Below are 21,777 nucleotides of genomic sequence, written 5' to 3'. Positions count from 1 at the left end.
TGCTCATCATGGATCTCCATCTGGACATTGAGCCATTAACCACTACCTTCTGGGTGCGACCATCCAACCAATTTCTTATCCACTGAATAGTCTACCTATCAGATTAGTATTTCTCCAATTTAGAGAGAAGGGCGTTGTGCGGGACTGTGTCAAAGGCCTTACAGAAGTCCAGACAGATGACAGCTGTAGCTCTTCCCATGTCCACTGATGTGGTCACCCCATCATAGAAAGCCACTAGGTTGGTCAGGGAGGACTTGCCCTCCCTTGGTGAAGCCTCTAATCACTTCCCTGTCCTCCATGTGCTTTATCATAGCTTCTAGGAGGATCTGTCTCATGATCTTCCCAGGCACAGATTTGAGGCTGACAGGGTGGTAGTTCCCAGGATGTGGCAATGAAGGAGACAGACCTCACAGTTTTCTCTAAGTATATTCTTTTAATCAGCATGGCATACAGAAATCAAATTAAGGAAGTACACTCTGGCTGCTCTCTTTCAGGCTGACTTTTTTATACACGTCTTCGGTTCCCGAACTAAGGAGGCAAATTTTCTTTTGTCTATTCCACACTCTCGTGACTGTTTTCAGTCATATCTCCAGTCCACTTATTTCCAGGCATTTTTTTCCAACCCGGCCTTCTCACATATTCAAGATTGGTCATCCTGTGTGTCGAGCTTGGAACACCAGGTCTTTTTAGTAATGTTTATTCTGATATGCTTGGTACCAGCTTCATGCTTTATCTTAGTCCCAATTAATCTTCCATATACTTGGCATAGCTCCCATATCTTCCCCTTTTTTATTTTGGAAGACTGGATTTACAGCAAGGGTAGCGAGGACCTTGAGTTTAGTTTTTTTTTGGATCTTGTTTCATTTCCCAGATGATTCTGAACACTGCAAATATAAAAACAACACAAGTGCAGCCAAGACTAACAAATATCCAAATACGTAAATTTAATCTGGTAAACCAATTTTTTGGGTTCTGCCATTTCACACTATCAGAAATGTCATTCATTATACTTTTATGTACTAATTTTTGTAGCACTGCTAATTGTCCTTGCAAGGCAAGGGTTAAATCTTGAACCATGCCGTCTGTATTAGTTGAAAAAGCAGCTATCTTCTAACAGATACATTTTATTGAGTACATGCACAACTAGGCAAAGCAAAGTGGTGATGTCCAGGCTCCAAAAACAAGATCTCACTAATCTGTTGGCCAAACATCCTGGGAGTCTCATGCCGCGATTGAGAGATGGGACACAGCCTGATGCAAGCAAGATGTCGATTTTATTGTATTCTTAACATGTATTTATACTAGTTACAAGCGACGCATTTCATGCTGATTGGTTATAGTCCATTGCTGTATGAGCTAATATTTGGCATTGCTGCATAGCTACAGATATCTACTCTTTTTGCAGGTCGTTAGCTTCTTTAGACAGTAACAAGGTTTCCTCCTATCTAGGTGGTTGCTATGCCATTTGCATGTAGCCCACATAGCTGTTACTCCTTGCTCTTCTTTTCTTGAGGGGAGTTCTTGTTTTTAGCTTATCCAAGGTCTGTGGCCAAGCTTATCCAACACATCCCCCTTAAACAATCTTTCTGTACTTTGGGTTTTTCCACTGCCTGTCAGACCTTGTCCTACAGTCTCAGGAGTCCAGAGATGGTTACTGCAAAAAGTGTGTATTCAGTCCCTTTAAGTCCAAGGTGATTACAGGGTCTTTCGTTTTGCTCATCTTTTATCATCTTCCCAAAGTCTTTGAGGCTGGTAACACCTCTGCAACATTCAGTGGGTGCTTTTCAACACTCAGGCACTATGTTCCCATCTCTTTTCTTCAAAGACATTGTCCTTGGCTTTCTTTGTCCTGTTCTCCTCTGCTTGAGGAGTCGTAAATCACACAAAATTGGCTTTTCATGCAGCATTTGGGGATGGAAGGTTCAAAGACAAATTAGTTATGCTAACTCTTGGGGTTTTTTGATTTTTTTTTTTGGTTTGTTATTTTTTTTTTTTTTTTTTTATCGTGAGGATGATCAAATATTGGAAGAGGTTTGCTCAAAGAGGCTGCAGAGTCCCCATCTGTGGAGATATCCAAAAGCCAAGTGGACACAGTCCTGGGCAATCTGCTCTGGGTAACCCTGCTTGAGCAGGGGGCTTGGAACCACAGGCTGCTTGGCCTGTCCTCCCCTCCCGGATGTCCCTCTTATAACAGAGAAGGCCAATCCTCACATCAAGGTCTGGTATGGCATGTGTCTCCACCGCTCAATGCTTACTGGGTTGCAGCCAACAGCGGAGCTAAAAGTTCTTGGTGGCAAACACAGAGACCAACCCAGTCTTGCCCTTGACTATGGTAGGAGGTGCTTGGCCAGCCCCAGTCCTTTCACCTGGTTGTCAATGCAGCATTTCACTTGCCTCATCTTGTAACAAGTCGCTACCGTGGCAAAGCACAAGCAGATCAGCATTAGCAGAACTACCACAGTGTGCAGAAGTGCATTGAAGATGCCAGTGGCTGTAGGGGACCAACCAAAGAAAATTTCCCACCAGTAGTGTTCTCCCACTCTCTTAATTCATTCCATTACCTGGTTTATAACTTTTCCATTATGATGTACAGTTATTAGGATCTTTTTAGCTTCTGCCTTAGCATTTTCTAACAGCTGCTGGCAAAGAACAAGTACCATACTTACTGTACTGTTGCTGGTGATGATGGCTAAGTAAGCCAGAAAGGTGTTTGCTGGGGTAGGTGGCACACCCACAGCTACCATCATGGTACTTGTGCTTTGCTGTCGTTATTTCAGTTTTCCCAGGTGATAGGATCATCTTGTGTTGTTCTCTTTTGTTTCCGTGGCCTTTTATCTCCATTCAGGTTCGACTTCTCCATCTGAGGCATCAGATTCTAGGTCATGTTTTCCAGCTCATGATAGGGCTTAATGTATCATGCCGCATCGAGGTCCTGAGGGAAGAAGAATACAGGCATACCCTATCCCCCACGTTATTAGTTCAGCAGGTCCATTCCAAAGATTGTTTGCCATAAGGTCCCTGTACATAACCTTTAGACCATGTGATAATTTCTCAAAAATTGAAAAATGCCTTTCTGCAGTGGTCATATTTCTACCAGAAACCAAATTGGCAATTAAACAGTTGAGGATATAGGTAGCATTGTCTAATTGTTCCGGGAGGGGGGGGGGGGCATATTCCCCCTTTTTTGTTTTAATAACATCTTTTTCAAAGTTGAATGGCTACGCTCAACGATGGCTTGAGCAGTAAGGTTGTGGGGTATACCTGTAATGTGTTCAATGCCCCATTATTGCAAAAAATGAGAAATAGGTTGAGAAGTATATCCGGGGCTGAGGAGATTAATGACACGGACTCCGATATCTTGGATTCAAGACCTTTATTGCTCTTAACGAGCTCCTTATATACACAATGTTATGCTGCATCTAAAACTTGGCATCATTTGATTGGTTACAAATAACTGTTCACGCATATAAGTTTATACTACTTTTGGTTAGTTGCTACTGTCCACGTGCCTAGATCAGATGCTTACTTGGTTAATTAGCTTTGCATATTTTACATGCTTTTCCCCTAAGTTATCATGATTTCTACTTTTCTAGCTTACACCTCCCTCTCAGCTTCTGGGCATACAGCCATAGCTTACTGTTGCTATCCGTTGTTTTCTCTTACTGCATCGTTCATGGTCCTTCAAGGGCATCATGGCCTTCAGTAATATAAAATGTTTCTACACGGGGGCATTATCTGTCTTTATTAGTTTAGGAATTCCAAGTGTAGCAAAGCAGCGAGTCCGATGTCGACAGACATCCCGCCCCTTTTCACCAGCACGAGCAGAGGCACACATAGCACCTGAAAAGGTATCTATAGATACGTGATCATAATGTAAGCAGCCAAAATGTGCATGATATGTTACATCTGTTTGCCAATTTTCATTTGAATGAAGTCCACAGGGGTTAATTCATTCATGTTTCAGTAACAGAGTCACACACTGGCACTCGGAACATGCCTGGATTATCTCTTTTGCTTGGGAAAGAGGAATTTTAAATTGTTTGCTTAGACCTGCAGCATTTTGGTGAAAAAATTAATGTGAGGCTCTTGCATAATCAAGGGTTAAAAAAGCTGCCTGAAGGAATCTGTGACTGCAAGTGAGCCAGGCAGAGTGCTATGAGATTGTATGTGAGTAATAAACAAAGGAAATCATCTCTTTTCCAATTTGGTTTTGAGATTAAGGAACATTAGAAAAAGGAGTTTATGATCTAGCTCTTTAAGGAAGGAAAAAGGTATTTGTTTTAAAGCATTCACTACATATTAAGAAGAAGCGTCAGAGCTTCCACAGTGGAAATTTTGCCTTTGGGAACTTTCTTAACATCTAGATCTCCCAAGCGGCCTAGTTTTGTAAGTCTCTTTTCCTCCTGTTTACACTGAAGATGTTCACCACCTCCATCTTTTACCTGCCCGAGGGGATCTCTGGACTCGATATAAACCTCTTTGAGCAGCGAGAAGAGCCGATCGTCCTTCCTGGAGATATCTTCTTGGATCTCTAGGCGGTCGGCCAGTGGGTCGAGCTGCTCGCCTGAGTGCCGCGGGGCGGGCTTGGGCTTCTCCTTGCTGATCTCACGGCGGGCCCGGCTCTCCAGGTTGAAAGTGCGGAACACACGGCTGATCCGCCCACCCGCCCATTGTCCCGCTGCCCCTGAATGAAGGGGGTGATGACCTGGATGAAGGCATTGAGTGCACCCTTAGCAAGTTTGCAGATGACACTAAGCTGGGTGGAAGTGTGGATCTGCTGGAGGGTAGGGAGGCTCTGCAAAGGGATCTGAACAGACTGGACTGCTGGGCTGAGACCAATGGCATGAGGTTTAACAAGGCCAAATGCCGGGTCCTGCACTTGGGGCATAACAACCCTATGCAGTGCTACAGACAAGGAGAAGTCTGGCTAGAAAGCTGCCTAGAGAAGAAGGACCCTGGGGTGTGGGTGTTGGTTGACAGATGACTGAACATGAGCCAGCAATGTGCCCAGGTGGCCAAGAAGGCCAATGGCATCTTGGCTTGTATCAGAAACACTGATACAGTGACACTAACACTGCACCTAATTCCACTAATTGAGTTGATCCCTCAATTTGTAACACAGGGTTGTGCCATTCATTACTTTTGCACCAAACCACTGCTAGTTGCACACTTGGTGTAAACACATTAACTTCAAGTCTTTCTTCTCTCTCCCTCTCTTCACATACATTTTCCACCACTGATCACACTTTCTATTAAATTACTGTAAGTTTTCTCTCTTCCAATTAGGCAGGTGTTTAATATTTCTTACATTATTGATACACATAACACACACACACTAAACCTGTGGATATTGTTGTGCAGTTGCACACACATGACAGTAAAACCGCCTGCAGAAATAACCACACAACAAACTTCAGTAAACTTTAGATAAATTGATGGCTGGTGCTCTATTAAAATTTTGAAGGGTCCTCCCTCCATATTTTAATAAAGCCTGTTTGAGTCTTCCCCAATAATCACTGAGGTGCTCATTATTTTTACCCAAATGAAATTGCTCATAACTTGGTGTCCCCCTACAGAGATAATAGAGTTAATTCCTACAGACCCAGTGAAGCAGTGAAGAAAAAAACCTTCAAGGACAGAGAGGAAAAGGAGGGGGGGGCATTCACACACACACAGAGCTGTGGTGTTTGTTTTTTTTTTCTTGAGGCTAATCTATTTGCCGAATGTTCTCGAGATTTAAACTGTTTGTGGTGGCTATCATCTTTTTTGTCAGAACAAGCCAAATTCTTGACATAATTTAACTGTGTGCTTTGTAACTTTTCCAAAACCCAGCTAAGGGTGTCCCCTTTTATGCCAGGTATTTTAACATTTTGCCCTCTGCAGCCTTCCACTCCAAAGGTCCCAGGTGAATTCACCCGTTTGCTGGCTTAGTGGACATTTGAGCTGAAAGATTTCAGAGATGTGTTTCTAGGGTCCCATCTGGGCTAAACCCTAGATTCAGAGTGTCTCGAAGTACTCTAACAAGTCCATGATACCAACCATGTTAGTAAGAGATTAGATCTCGTAACAGGGCTGAGTGTTACAAATTCTGCAGGAACTCACATGAAATCAATCATTGGCATTATTATGCCAGATGTTTCAGTCCCATACTGTTCATCTACTGTCCACTGATATCTTTTAATGGGCTCCAAATTATTCACAGCAGGTACTGAAAATGCAAAATACTTAGCCATCTGGATGTAGGGGAATTGTAAAGAAACAATCTTGTAGATCTATTATAAAAAGGTACCAATCAGCAGGTAACATAGTTGGATTCAGTAATCCAGGCTGTAAGGTGCCCATCGGCTGCATTACTGCATTTTTAGCTCTCAAATCATGCAGTAACTGCAATTTCCTGGAATTTTTGGGAATGACAAATATAGGAGTATTCCATGGGCTATTAGATTGAACAATAGGTTCAGTCTCTAATTGTTCTGCTACTAAACCTTGCACTTGAACAAGCTTTTCCCCTTTAAGAGGCCACTGATCAACCCAAACAGGTTTCCCTGTCAACCAGGAGAGTTTGAGCAGGGGCTTTAGATCAGTGACCCTTAGGATCAATTTGTTTCTGTAGTAGTGATAGATACATTCCATTGCTTTAGTAAGTCTCTTCCCCATAAATTTATCGGTGTTGGCATTACATATGATTGAATCCATGCTCGTGAATTTTCTGGTCCTGTCACTGGTAGTAGTTTGGCACTCTTCATAGGAATTTGTATCCCACCTATGCCTGTAACAGTAGTGAAAGCTACATCAAGAGGCTGCTGAGGGGTCTATTCAGTTTGAGAAATTATAGAAACATCAGCTCCAGTATCCAACGATCCTGTAAATGCCTTTCCCTGTATTTTAATTGTAAATGTAGATTGTTTTTCTGTGACTTGCTGAGCCCGAGATACCTGGGCAGAATTAGTACTGTCAAATCATCCCTGCTCTTGAATCTGAGGGGAACTTTGGGGAATGGAAGAGGGTAACAAAATAATTTGTGCAACCTTCAATTTATTGGTATGCAGCACAGGGTTTGAAAGGCAGCTAGCATTGTCTGAATCTTACCTATATAGTATGAGTCAATTATACTCAGTAACACAAATAAACTTTTTTTTTTTTAAATACACAAATGCCCTACAATCGGTCCTACATATCCTGTTGGTAAAGGCCCACACATATTAGTTCCCAGAGTTTAAAATGTACATGGTTGCAAAAAAATTACTTCTGAGACAGTTGCCTGATCCAATTGGGCACTGCCTGTTGTAACGGCTGAAAGGTCAGAGACTGAGCATTTATCAGAGGTGGGGCATGTGATGAGCAAAAGCAGACAGTGGGGTGGGGAATGCTCACTTTAGAGCAATGGAACTTGCACTTCTCATCAGAAACAGCCTTGAAGGCCTTGGAAGTTGATAACAGAAGAGAGCCAGCTAGCAGAAGTTTACTGATAAGTGGGCATTGGAATGCAGAAAGCTGGCTGCACTCGATTCAGCAGTTTGAAAACAACCAGAAGGGACTGCGCCAGTTCAAGGAAAAAAATCCATCCTGAGGAAGACTTCTTACTTTATCCCTAAGACCCCAGCCCATGATCACCAGGAGGCACTATGCAGGCGCAAGACTGGAGCAAACCTTCCAGAACTAATTATAATACGAAGTGGGGGAAAGTTATGAATATGTAGTAGGTGCTTATAACTATTCATGTCTTTACACTATAAGTAGCTGTTTGTTAAGTTGTACGGTGTGCAAGCTAGGAGGAAAACCCCCTTGCACCCCAGTGCTGGAAATAAACATACTTGCTTTATAACTTATTTTTGGGTTATAGGGTTTGATTCCGCAAAACACATGGGTGCAGGAATGAAGGACAAGACGGACTCCTGTAAGGTGGTAAAATGGAGACCTTTATTGCTCTTAGCGAGCTCCTTATATACACAATGTTATGTTACATCTAAAACTTGGCATCATTTGATTGGTTACAAACAACTGCTCACGCATATAAGTTTATACTACTATTGGTTAGTTGCTACTGTCCACACGCCTAGATCAGATGCTTACTTGGTTAATTAGCTTTGCATATTTTACATGTTTTTCCCCTAAGTTATCATGATTTCTACTTTTCTAACTTACACCTCCCTCTCAGCTTCTGGGCATACAGCCATAGCTTACTGTTGCTATCCGTTGTTTCCTCTTACTGCACTGTTCATGGTCCTTCAAGGGCATCGTGGCCTTCATTAACATAAAATGTTTCTACACATGGGTATATTGTACAGGAGCATTCTAAACCCTGTTGATTTGAGGGGCACCGGGCTGCATGCCCCTCTTCCCGTTTCCCAAGTGAGGTTGCCCAGTTTTGACAAATTTAGATTTGCATTGATTATTCCAGTGATATGCTTTCTGATATCGGGGACAAAGCTGTGTAGGTTTTATATTTTTAGGCATGTGCCACTTTTCAGGACATTCTCTGCTTATGTGTCCTTGTTTTCCACAATTAAAACATTTAACAGTGTTCTGATTAATTTTCAATTGAGTTAATGCGTCAACGAGAACTGATGCTCTGCAAGTTTTGGTTGCAATGTTTTGACATAATTAAATAAATTCTTCTATGCCAATTGCTTTTCCTTTCAGTGGTAATAGCACTGTTTGACAGTGACAGCATTTTCAAAAGCTAACTCTTCATGAGCTGAGTGGTGTGTCTCTGTTTTAAGGGGGGGTCCCTGTTTCGGAGGGGCCCTATCACTGAGTGGTCTCTGTTTTGCTCTTCCATAAAGTTTTTATTAGGTGCTGTAGGCAATGTAGGAGTGAACGGTGGTGGAGGTGGGAGTTTTGACAGAGCAGGAGAGTGTATTTTTAAGGACTGAGGAGGTAAAGGTAATGGAGAGTGTAAGTCTGGTTCCTTTTCTGGATTAACCACTTCGGGATCAAAAGGGTATTCAGTCTCCGAATCATTTGGGGCTTTTTTAAACCGATCATGTATATTTTGGCTTTCATCTCTATCTTTTTTAACAACAGCCTCTGATGGTTTGAGCTGCACTAATGCAGAGTATAAGAATCACCATGTCACAAAAACAGGGATTTGAGCACCTGATGATTTATGCGCCTGTAAGCATTCCCCTACTCGCTCCCAAATAGTCCCAAAAGAACCGTCTGCTGGAAAAAATTCACAATGCTCTTTTACTAGTAGTAATAACTGTCTTAAAGGTTTTTCAGTTACACAAAAGCCAGCGGTGTGCAATACTTGTTGCAGTACTTTCAAATATATCTTGTGCTCTTGCGAAGCTGTCTATCCCATTGCAGTATGATCCTGTAGCTTTGCCGTTCAACAGGTGCTACTGTTCCTATTTAAGGAATGTGGCCACAAAAATCCTGAAAAAATGAAGAAACTCACCCGTCGGATCGTGCATTCACACAGAAGAGGCTCACACGGGGCACCATTCTGTGGCAATGAAGGAGATGCAGATCTTGTAGTTTTCTCTAAGTATATTCTTGTAATCAGCACAGCATACAGGAGTCAAATTAAGAAAATAACACTGGCTTCTCTCATTCAGGCAGATCATAGAATCATAGAATAGTTTGGGTTGGAAGGGACCTTAAAGATCATCTAGTTCCAACTCCCCTGCCATAGGCAGGGACACATCCCACTAGATCAGGCTGCCCCATCCAACCTGGCCTTGAACACCTCCAGGGATGGGGCATCCACAACTTCCCTTGACAACCTGTTCCAGTGTCTCACCACTCTCATGGTGAAGAAATGCTTCCTTATGTCTAGCCTAAATCTGTCCCTCTCCAGTTAATAGCCATTGCCCCTCGTCCTATCACTACAAGCCTTTGTGAACAGCCCCTCCTCAGCTTTCTTGTAGGCCCCCTTCAGGTACTGGAAGGTCACTATAAGATCTCCTCAGAGCCTTTTCTTCTCCAGGCTGAACAAGCCCAACTCTCTCAGCCTGTCCTCATATGGAAGGTGCTCCAGCACTCTGATCATCTTTGTAGCCCTCCTCTGGACCCGTTCCAACAGTTCTATATCCTTCTTATTTTGAGAATTCCAGAACTGGACACAATACTCCAGATGAGGTCTCGCAAGAAAGGAACAGAAAGAGCTTTACACAGCTCTTCGGTTCCCGAACTAAGGAGACAAACAGGATATTTTGGTTTTGTCTATTCCACACTCTTGTGACTGTTCTCAGCCATATCTCCAATTTACTTATTCCCAGCCATTTTTTTCTGGCCTGGCCTTCTCACACATTCAAGATTCATCATCCTATGTGTCTAGTTTGGAACACCTGGTCTTTTTAATAATGTCGATTCTAATATTCTTGGTACCAGCTTCATGCTTTATCTTAGTCCCAATTAGTCTTCCATATACTTGGCATCACTCCCACACCAGGGTCATCTTTTCTACCCTTTTTAAAAATGGGGACAATGTTGCCCTTCTTCCAGTCACCAGGGACTTCTCCTGACTGCCACGGCTTTTAAATATCATGGAGAGTGGCTTGGCAACCACATCAGCAAATTTCCTCAGGACTCTGGGATGCATCTCATTTGGTCCCATGGACTTATGTACATCCATGTTCCTCAGGCAGTCGGAAACCTGATCTTCTCCTAATAGAGACCCTCCTTGAAATGGGTGGCTTGAGAAGAAAGGTTTATTTTTTCACTACTTTGACAGAGGTATAATTGCAGCTTTGGGACTGCCAGAGGGTTTCTGATAGTGCCAGGTGGAAGTAGGGGAAGAGTTGAGCATGGCAGCTCTGTTTTGAGGCACTAGTGACAAACAAGAAGAGCTGAGGAAGAAGACGGCTTTATAGATGTAGATGATTAAATCTGCTGGTGGGTTGGATTAATGCATGAAATCTGTAGGAATTTAGGACTCAAACCCAAGAGAATCTGGGATAACTTCTGTTCCTATAAATGCAGGCTAGATTATGTGCATTTAGCCCAGGAAATTCATAAAAGGTTAGTTTTGTAGACTGCAAGCCATGAAGCACTATCCAGTACTCTCAGTGAGAATTCAGATGCCACAGAATATTGCATGCTACTGGAGGAGAGCAGAAGGTCATAGCAAATGAGTTTGCAATAGGAACAATTTCCTAGGTAAAATTGTTTAGGTAACAAAACAAATTGTCTCAGGCTGCTGAGGAATGTCACATCTGTTCTATACTATCTCTCTCAGACCTTTCATCACTTACAGCATCGTGTGAGGTCTGCCCAGGCAAATGCCCCAAATAGATGCAAAAAACCCATAATTTAAAAACCTATATTGTAGCAAATTTGTGCAAACAAATTAATTTTTGGCTTCTTAAGAACTAAAGGAAGGAATGAACAGACTTTGATGTTGTGTTTTCTTATATGAATTGAATTATAAATTTTTTTATTTGAAGTATTTTATTTAAAACTTACAATACTTAGATAATTTCTGTGTTTAAAAAAGACTAATGGAAACTTTGTACATTTGAACTTTTATGCCTGAACTGTCTAGGGAAAAATAATAAAACAGAAGACAAAATTACCAGAAATACAGGTCACTGTTTTGTTTCACATAGATTCTTGTCTGTGTCTGGATCTGTGTCCTAGAAAGAACAAAATGCGACTTCTCTTTTGTCTCCTTTCCTATTACTCCTCCCCTCATACGTGAAAGTGTGAAATCACAGAATCACAGAATCACAAGGTTGGAAAGGACCCATTGGATCATCGAGTCCAACCATTCCTAACACTCCCTAAACCATGTCCCTCAGCACTTCATCCACCCGTTCCTTAAACACCTCCAGGGAAGGCGACTCGACCACCTCCCTGGGCAGCTGTTCCAGTACCCAATGACTCTTACTGTGAAGAATTTTTTTCTGATATCCAACCTGAACCTCCCCTGACGGAGCTTCAGGCCATTGCCTCTTGTCCTGTCCCCTGTCACTTGGGAGAAGAGGCCAGCTCCCTCCTCTCCACAACCTCCTTTCAGGTAGTTGTAGAGAGGAATAAGGTCTCCCCTCAGCCTCCTCTTCTCCAGGCTAAACAACCCCAGCTCTCTCAGCCACTCCTCGTACGACTTGTGTGACTTGTACGAAATGTGTGAAGTAGCTTATTTGATTGCTACATTATTGTTCTACTAATCTGCTTTTTGTGCTTTCTGCTCATACTTATTACCTTCCAAATATTTTTGAAAAGCAAAAATTAATAGGAATGGTGCACATTTTGAGTTAAGGTTATCAGAGACATGCTCATATTTGACTGGCTAAATTCAAGATGTGGGTGGGGTTAAAGATATATATCTTTTTTTTTTTACATCTCAGTGACAATTTTGTGGGGTAGAAAACAGTACAGAAGGATAGGCTAAAAACCGTTTTTTTTAATGGCTGTCACTTTTAGCAGGGATGTTTGAACACATTCACTAAGATTAGTACTGTTTTTACAGCTTCTGGAAAAACATTAGAACACGGAAAGCATGATAGAGCTGCTTGAACTGTATCAAATGGAAGATCAAGCCTACAGTAGTCTTGCAGAAGCAACTGTGGAGCTCTATCAGTACTTACTTCAGCCATTCTGAGATATGAGGGAACTTGCGATGCTTAGAAGACAGCGGATAAAGGTATGGTAAAGGTAACTGAACTTCTTATTAATGTGGAAGTTATGCTTTTGAGTTACTATTTACTATATTAATATCTTTATCAGCGATCTGGATGAGGGAGGTAAGTTAGCAGATGACACCAAATTGGGCAGGAGTATTGATCTGCTTGAAGGCAGGAAGGCTCTGCAGATGGATCCGGACAGGCTGGATCGATGAGCTGAGACTGATGGTATGAGGTTCAACAAGGCCAAGAGCTGGGTTCTGCACTTTGGTCACAACAATCCCGTGCAGTGATACAGGCTTGGGGAAGAGTGGCTGGAAAGTTGCCCGGTGGAAAAGGACCTGGGTTGTTGGTTGACAGCTGACTGAACATGAGCCAGCAGTGTGCCCAGGTGGCCAAGAAGGCCAACAGATTCTTGGCTTGGATCAACTATGGTGTGGCCAGCAGGAACAGGGAAGTTATCATGTCCCTGTACTTGGCACTGGTGAGGCCGCACCTCAAATCTTGTGTTCAGTTTTTGGCCCCTCACTACAAGAAAGACATTGACGGGCTGGAGCATGTCCAGAGAAAGGCAACAGAGCTGGTGAAAGATCTGGAGCACAAGTGTTATGAGGAGTGGCTGAGGGAACTGGGGTTTAGTCTGGAGAAGAGGAGGCTGAGAGGAGACCTTATCGCTCTGTACTACTGCCTGAAGGGAAGTTGTGGTGAGGTGGGTGTTGGTCTCTTCTCCCAAGTAACAAGTAATAGGATGAAAAGAAATGGCCTCAAGTTGTGCCAGGGGAGGTTTAGATTGGATGTTTGGAAAAATTTCTTTACTGACAGAGTGATGAAGCACTGGCAGAGGCTGCCCAGGGCAGTGGTGGACTCTCTATCCCTGGAGGTATTCAAAAAGCATCTAGACGTGGCATTTTGGAACATGGTTTAGTGGTCGCAGTGGTGTTGAGCTGATGGTTGGACTTCATGATCTTAGAGGTCTTTTCCAACCTTAATGATTCTTTGATTCTACTATGCAATATTTGCAGTGATGGTTTCTCCACTAGATGTTGACCCTGATTTTCTGGTTACTTCACTCAGAGGAGTGCTTTTGAAGAGTGAGAATTTCTTTGACATGTAGCTAACCATTAACTGTTTAACTTAATCTATTTGACTATTTAAATTCATTATTCAATTGAATAGGTGCAACTTACGATGTTGTGATTACTGGGAATATTGACTAATGAATAAACCAGAAAGAGACACATGTACAGTATCTATGTGATTGTTAATTCTTTTAAAAGATTCTACAGGAAAATGCTTTTCATTCTAGCTTTCTGTGACAATATGATAAACCATGGGAAGTCAATATTTTCTCACCTCATGTTGTGAAACACTTAAACATGGAAGCATATTAAAAGTATGTAATTTGTTTCCCTAAGAGCTAAAATATATTTTCCTGAGAGCTAAAAAAGTATAGACAGATGAAGAATACTACATTTTGGTAAAACCATTTCATAACACATTTGTTTTATTTGAAAATAATTCTAATTTATGTACTTAACCAAAAATAACAAATGTGATCTTTATTGCATCTCAGAAGTACTTTCGATAAAACCAGCAATTCCTACACAGATTAAGACTGTAGCCACCTTATTCTTTTAAAATATGTATTGTAACATAGAAGCTAAAATGGTTTGATTAATTTAATCTGTATTGCAAATCTCCATTTATGTTTGGCACCTTATTCAGTTAGCCAGTATTGTTTTTACTGTTGTCAATTTAAAAATACAGTGTTTTTCTCTGTGTTTGAGTATAGAATGAGGGAGGCAGGCAAGAGGATTTAAGATTCCAAAATTAGTTTTACTTTGAGTTATTGCTGTGTCTATAAAGTAATTTTTCTCAGAGTTCAGCAATCTGAAACTGTCTGTGAGATAGTGTAATGATATTTGAACTTAAAGTGCATTTTTCCCCCAAATGATAAATACTGCTGCATAGAGAACTGGGATGAATATTTTTTTCAAATGTATTATACTCTTGAAGACTATGCATAATGCATTTAATAGAAAGCCTTCTTCAGCATGATAAAATAGTTTCCATTTAATCTGAATTAATTTGGTGCAAAATTAATTGCCATTGCAAAACGTGATGCTTATTTTGGATTACACTTTTATGTAGCTGTGTTCATGTAGTGAAGCATTTTAAAGTCTGATATTCACTCTACTTATTTACGCTTGCCACAGGCGAGGGAAGCAAGCGGACGACTCAATATGAGTGATAAAGCAAGCTTCAACTTTATTGTTTACAGTTGCGGTTTATATATCTTTCACTACATTCTACTTAGTCATTCCCTAAACTTGATTGGTTTGGTTATACATTTGTAAAACAATCATTGGTTACTATTGCATTCATTTAATCTTATTCCCTCCTGCTTGCAGTTGCAGCTGAGGGCCCACGGTACATTCCTGCTTCCTTACGTTATGCTCATCCTGCATCCTTTCTAGGTCAGCTTGACCATTACCTACTCCCTTATCAGCATGTTTCAATACTCCCCTGGTACATTCCCATTGCAGCTGGTAGATCTCCACTTATGTCAAGTGGCCTCTGTGTTATACGAGTCTCACACAGCTTCTCCATAGATCCATGGCCTTGCTCGTTTAACCATTCCTGCATCCATTCTCCAACATTTCCCCCTTTTTCTTTTTGCGCAAGCAATGCATTCTGATTTTTCATGATATTGAGCATAATACAATTGTAACCTATTTTACATACAACTACAAGCAATAATATGAGTCCAAACCAGGGCAAAGCTTCTTTGATTACTGATAAAAGCCAGGGGGAAAGGGACCCAAAGATAGACTGTAGCCAACTGTCTATTCCCCATCCTTTCTCTTGTGCAAGTTGGTGAAGACCTTGTTGTAGTTCCTTTATTTTAGCATGGATGGATGTGGAGTGGTCGGACAGGTTCATGTAACACATACCTTCAAATTTCTCACACCCATGTCCTTGTGCTAAGAGCAAGAAATCTATAGCAGCTCTATTTTGCAGAACTGCATGATTTACGCTTTGCACACCCCTTGTAAGCATATCCAATATGTCCCGTGGGCAGTTTTCTTGGGGTAGTAAAGCTGCTGGCATTACAACCGGTATACATTTGTGTGATCACATCAGTCCATTTTAAACGAGAATCTAGGGTGACCCAAGATCTTCTAGTCTCTATGATAATGCTTGGGTCTACAGGCTTGACAGGAGTGAAACCGACCCAGCCACCCAGGGATTTGTTAGACAGACTGGCATTAGCCCTCCCGAAAAGGTCCAATTCTTCAGGAGGAGAGTGCAAAGTGGTGTTAAGGGACAGTATCAGCTGACACTGTTGATAAGCATCCTCTCGGAATGGGTCTACTTTAACTCTCCCCCCCATTATTTTTACAGCGGATAGATTTTGGCATAGCGTATCATCGTCTACTAAACCACAGAATTCCTTGGGATTCCAGACAGGCAGACCTACCAAGCAAGTTCGAAAAGGATTAGTAACCCCTCCTAAGCTAAGGCAAAGCGACGATTGGTTAGTTTGGCTTGCTAATGTTACCCAAATGTTATCTCTTGGCTGATTAAAGTGTGTGATTCCCACTATGCTGGCTATAATACTACTAAGCAATGCAACACAATTAAGCCTCATTTTATTTTCTCTTTCTCCTCTTACTCCTCTTAACTCTTACTGTTCCAAGTTTTGCAGTTTCAACTTTTGCAGTTTGCTTAAACACTGGTCCAATTCTTTGTCAGGATCCCCTCTAACGGGTCCCACCACAGAATGCTGTGTTACGGGCAGCACCTTTTTACATCTTTTTGAGATAATACATGATCTGCTCTGAATTGTAATTCATTTAACAATGTTTTTCAATTCCCAACGGTGGTAAGCCAATATTTTCTGCTCAGATGCTTCAAATAGTGCTAAGGCTGAGGTCATTGCTAGTCCTGTTTGTTTCTGTAGTTCTCTCTGCCAGCTATTAAAGTTATGATTAAATTCACATCTATTACACCATAAAGCCCGTACAAAAGATTGTTCTATCCAGAAAATCTTACCACAACCCCCCGCAATTTAAAGCTACCCAAGCGGCGCAACATGGATTATTACAGTCAAGACAATTTTTTCCCGCTGGTCCTTGTATATAAAATTCTGACAACTGTCCAATAGTTATAGTTAGACCTTCAAAAGTCTGGCAGTGCTTTATCATCCTGTCGATGGTTTCTGAGTATCCTTTCAATTGTGCCAGCGACAGTCGTAGAGTCAGCAACAACTTCTCTTCTATTCTTCTTCTGTCTTCCTCTATCGGAATGTTTCGCGATCGTTGCATAGGTGTTTTTTCAAATTCCTGCTTATTCTTCTGCAGTTTCTTGCTGGTCAGCGGTATTATCAATGCCGGGGCCAGGAGCTATAGAAGCTTCAGTCCAATGACTGGGAATCCATTTTGGTCCTGTGGGGGTAAGCACACACATATAACCCCTTCCCATATACCTAACTTCTGCTGGCCCCATCCAGGTTCCCGTTGTTAGATCTCTGTACATAACAAACATTGGTGGATTCTTTTGCTCATCACTATCATGACTATGGATCCATGCTGATGGTTCTTTCTGATCTCCAAATATACATACATGGTTTAAAACAAAGAGAGTCTTTGCTAATCGTTCTTGAACATCAGATAGATCCATGAATTTTTTGAAGATATCGTTTTAGGGTTTGATGAGCCCTTTCAATAATAGCTTGACCTGTGGGGGAGTGTGGAATACCAGTAGTATGCCGTACTCCCCATATTTGTAAAAATCTTCGAACCCTCATGCTAGTATATGCTGGACCATTATCTGTTTTTATCGCCTGAGGCACTCCCATAATGGCAAAACATTGTGTTAAGTGTCTTATAACATGGAGTGCCTTTTCACCCGTTTGCGCAGAGGCCCATATATATTTGCTATAAGTGTCTATGGTGACATGTATATATTTCCATCTGCTGAATGCAGCAAAATGGATCACGTCCATTTGCTGTAATTCTTGAGATCTGAGACCTCTTTAATTTACACCTAACCCTAAACCAGGTCCATGATGACTGCATGTAGGGCAGGCGCGGACAATTCCTTTTGTTTCCTCCATCGTAATGTTGAATTGTCGATGTAGTCCTCGTGCATTTTGGTGAAAGGCATTATGTGCTTCTCGTGCCTTCACAAAATCACTCAGTGGTGCGGCCAAAGATACAAGTTGATCTGCTCTATAATTTCCTTCTCCAAGTCCTTCTGTCCACATATGACTTCTAATATGTACTATGCAAAAAGGGCACATTCGTTGTCGGATAGCTGATTGTAGTTGTCGAATTAAATCAAACAAGCGTTGATTGTGTATTTCTTTTATTCGAGCATCTTCTACACGATTCACTATATTGGCAACATACATGGAGTCCGTTACTACATTCAGATCATGATGCATCCATTGTAAAGATCCATTCGAGTACTCTAATCTCCCCTTTTTCTTTATTTGCGTAAGGGCTCTGATAAATTGGGATCGCTCTTGGAGAATTGTGAGGTCCACAGGCAAGTTGGGATCTATACGATCCACTGTGCGGTCGACAAGAGTTTCACTAAGGCGTTGTATCATTTGTCGTTGTTCGATTGTTAAAGTAATTTTCCGTGCTGGATCAGTTCCTTTTAAAAGAGGACGCAAATCATCTAGTTCATCATTGGTGATTCCTGCTATAGGTCGCAACTATTGCAGGTCTCCTAAAAGTCGTTGAGCATCATTAACTGTTGTAAGCGAAGTGCAAAAGGTTAATTTTTGTGGTTGTACTTGAGAATTCGTTATGTTCCATCCTAGATATTTCCAAACAGGGGAACGTTGAATTTTTTCCATTGCTATAATCAAATTATGTGTAGTTAATTGTGTCTCCAAATATTTCTCTTGTTGAGTGGTAAATGGCCGATTCTGTGCAAAAAGAATATCGTCCATATAGTGATAGATCATGGTTTGTGGACATGCACGCCTTATTTCTCTTAAATCGTTATCCACAAACAACCGACACAAAGTGGGGCTAATTTTCATGCCCTGCGGCAATACTGTCCATTCAAAGCGCAAATCAGGTCCTTCCCTATTGATTGTGGGTAAAGTGAATGCAAAGCGTTGAGTGTCATTAGGATGTAACTGAATAGTGAAGAAACAGTCCTTTAAGTCTATTATCAGCAAATGCCTGACACAGAATAACAAAAACACACATATTGGATGACCATCAAGTCGTCTATGGGCTTTTTTCTGAGCAATGGCTTTTTCAATTCCACCCAAAGTTTGTTGTGCATCACTCGAGGTGCTGTTAAAGCCATGTCCTCCCTTAAGAAGATCAAATAATGGACTTAGTTCTGCATTAGTTATACACAAATAAGATTTAGCTTTTGTAAATTGTTTTAACTACTATTTGCAATTTGGCTTGCTGGGCTTCAATTGTGGCATTCAAAATTTTCCACTTAAAATATTTCCAGGTTTGAATTTTTTCCAGGTGCGACTTGAAGGCCTATTTTCTCTAATACAATCATTGAAATGGTATCAATTGAGTAACACAACTGCTTTGGGTGATATACACAGGTGGGAAAGGAATATAAACCATAGCTTGTATTTGTCCAGTAAAATCAGAATTAATAACACCAGGTTACACAAAAAGACTTTGCAAAGTGACACTCGAATGACCCACTGACCAAAGCACTTAAACCGCTACCAATAGGACCAAAAGCTTGGAGCGAAACCTTGTGTGCTTTTCAATCTCTTATTACTGAGGAGGCTGTGAAGAAGATCCAAGCAGGAGCATTTACTGTTGTCACACGTCTCCTCTGCATGCTGGGTTGCTAGTTTCCTTGGTTCTTTAATGTTAACTGTTTACCCTCTGGCTTCTTTTGTCTGTTTTTTACCTATATGGGAATTCTGAAGGCTGCAAATGCATTAACTTTTCTATTCCTTTGCAGTTTTTTTTTTTTTTTTTTTTTTTTTTTTTTTACTCTCAGAGGATACTCCTTTTGGACTCTCCAATCATGTCTTCATTAGTATCTGGCTAAAATTCCCTTTACAGTTGTCTGCACTAGGACCCAGCAGTTGCTGATCTGATAAGGGACACTGGAATGCAGAGTGTTCTTCATAAACTGTTACTCCCCTAGAGAGAGATAGAAACTCCCAAGCTGAAACAAAATAAAAAACCTTACAGGAGTAAGAGGGGGGGCGATGGGGGGGGGGTGGAACTCACACACACAGCCACAGGGCTGGGGTTTTTTCCATTTTTTTTTGTTTGTTTGTTTGTTTTTCTATTTTTCTATTTTTTTTTCTTTTTCCATTTCCTTTTCTGTTTTTCTTTCTGTATTTCATATTTTCTTTTTTCTATTTTTTTTTCTATGTATTTTAAAATCTTGTCATCTGCAGCCTTTCACTTCAAAGGTCCCAGGTAAATCTACCTGTTTGCCGGCTTAGTGGACATTTGAGATTGAAAGGTTTCAGAGTTGCATTTTAAAGATTAATCAAAACAGAGGCTCAATATAACCAAAACCCAATTTGCAAGTCTTACAAACGTTTAAAGCGCTTTAAACACACACACACACGCATACACACACACAGAACCACTCTTTTGAGAGCTGGCTTAATATACCTATACAATATTGTTTACGACCGGTCAATAAGAACAGCATGATGGTATGACTATTTAAACTACACACGGCACCGGACACACACAACACTCAAAACATGCACATATATCACAAAATAAGGTTTGTATCAATTGTTTAACAGGTAACAGTCCTTGGTTGTTACAGCATTTTCGTGGCATCTTCTTCCTCCTCTGATTCCTCGCTATTATTTTCTGGTGTTGGATTTCAACATTTAACTGTTTTTCTACCTTGTAACATTTTATACAATTTGTAATCTCTCTCCAAGCTTTCCTTAGTCTCTTTGCAGTTTTATCATCATCCTCCCAGTGCCTCCCATGGGACGTTCCCAAATTTGCGCCATTCACTTTCCTCAAATATCTCATTCGGATCCTTAAAACATCCCTTAGTTTTTCCTAAGGCAATGAGGCCCGCAAGTTGTTTGAGATATTGTGAGTCAAGTCCTCGCTTCTCTAAGAAGCTCTGTAATATTTCATAAGCCACTTCTTTATCCATTTCTGGTCAGAGAAAAAAACCCCTTATAAATTTATAAAGTCTTACGTGTAGCCCTGTTCCGTCTTATCTCTCCAAAGCCTTATGATGTCGGGCGGCAGATCCCTTTTTGACGATTCAGGCGTTCGAACTAGAGTGCAACGATCCCTAACAAAATCATAAGCTCTTAATCTTCGCCTTCCGGTCGCTGTATCCCGGCGCTTTTCCCGACTTTTACAAACAATCTCCGTAATTTTTCCACTCGTCTATTAAGTCCTTAATCGGACCTGCTCCCCGCTTTTCTAAAAAGCGTAGAATTTCAAATGCTACCTCTCGTTCCATTGCAAGCGTGCTTTAACGGACCCTCTTACGTTAGCCGGTCCAGACCCTTTTTCATGGACCAGCCATGAAAGGTTGCAGCCTTTTTACTCACGAGTAGGTAGTCTCTTACTCGGCCGGCGAACCTCCTCACGTAGATATCCGGGTTCAGGCGCGGATCGTAAGTACTGATTCAGTGTTGCCAATCTTCCACCCCCTGGTCGCTGCTTACCAGTGCTTCGCCGAGCTCGCTGTCCGGTGGAAACAGGGATTGGGGGTCCCTGTTCGGGCGCCACTTGCGACGGGCGAGGGAAGCAAGCGGACGACTCAATATGAGTGATAAAGCAAGCTTCAACTTTATTGTTTACAGTTGCGGTTTATATATCTTTCACTACATTCTACTTAGTCATTCCCTAAACTTGATTGGTTTGGTTATACATTTGTAAAACAATCATTGGTTACTATTGCATTCATTTAATCTTATTCCCTCCTGCTTGCAGTTGCAGCTGAGGGCCCACGGTACATTCCTGCTTCCTTACGTTATGCTCATCCTGCATCCTTTCTAGGTCAGCTTGACCATTACCTACTCCCTTATCAGCATGTTTCAATACTCCCCTGGTACATTCCCATTGCAGCTGGTAGATCTCCACTTATGTCAAGTGGCCTCTGTGTTATACGAGTCTCACACAGCTTCTCCATAGATCCATGGCCTTGCTCGTTTAACCATTCCTGCATCCATTCTCCAACATACGCTCATGGTTTT

General features: G+C 41.5%; 1 protein-coding gene across 1 annotated transcript in view; it reads right to left on the bottom strand.

The window, feature by feature from the left end:
* Nucleotides 1–4,292: 4,292 nt before the first annotated feature.
* Nucleotides 4,293–21,777, bottom strand: part of LOC128850245 (NADH dehydrogenase [ubiquinone] 1 alpha subcomplex assembly factor 4-like) — a 27,559-nt gene continuing 10,074 nt past the window's right edge. The window contains exon 3 of the mRNA XM_054053238.1: nucleotides 4,293–4,705. Coding sequence (XP_053909213.1) covers nucleotides 4,293–4,705 — 413 coding nt within the window. The remainder of the gene's footprint in view (nucleotides 4,706–21,777) is intronic.

The sequence above is a fragment of the Cuculus canorus genome, chromosome W, assembly GCF_017976375.1.
Source record: "Cuculus canorus isolate bCucCan1 chromosome W, bCucCan1.pri, whole genome shotgun sequence".
NCBI lineage: Eukaryota > Metazoa > Chordata > Aves > Cuculiformes > Cuculidae > Cuculus > Cuculus canorus.
This window is presented reverse-complemented; position numbering and strand designations above follow the sequence as displayed.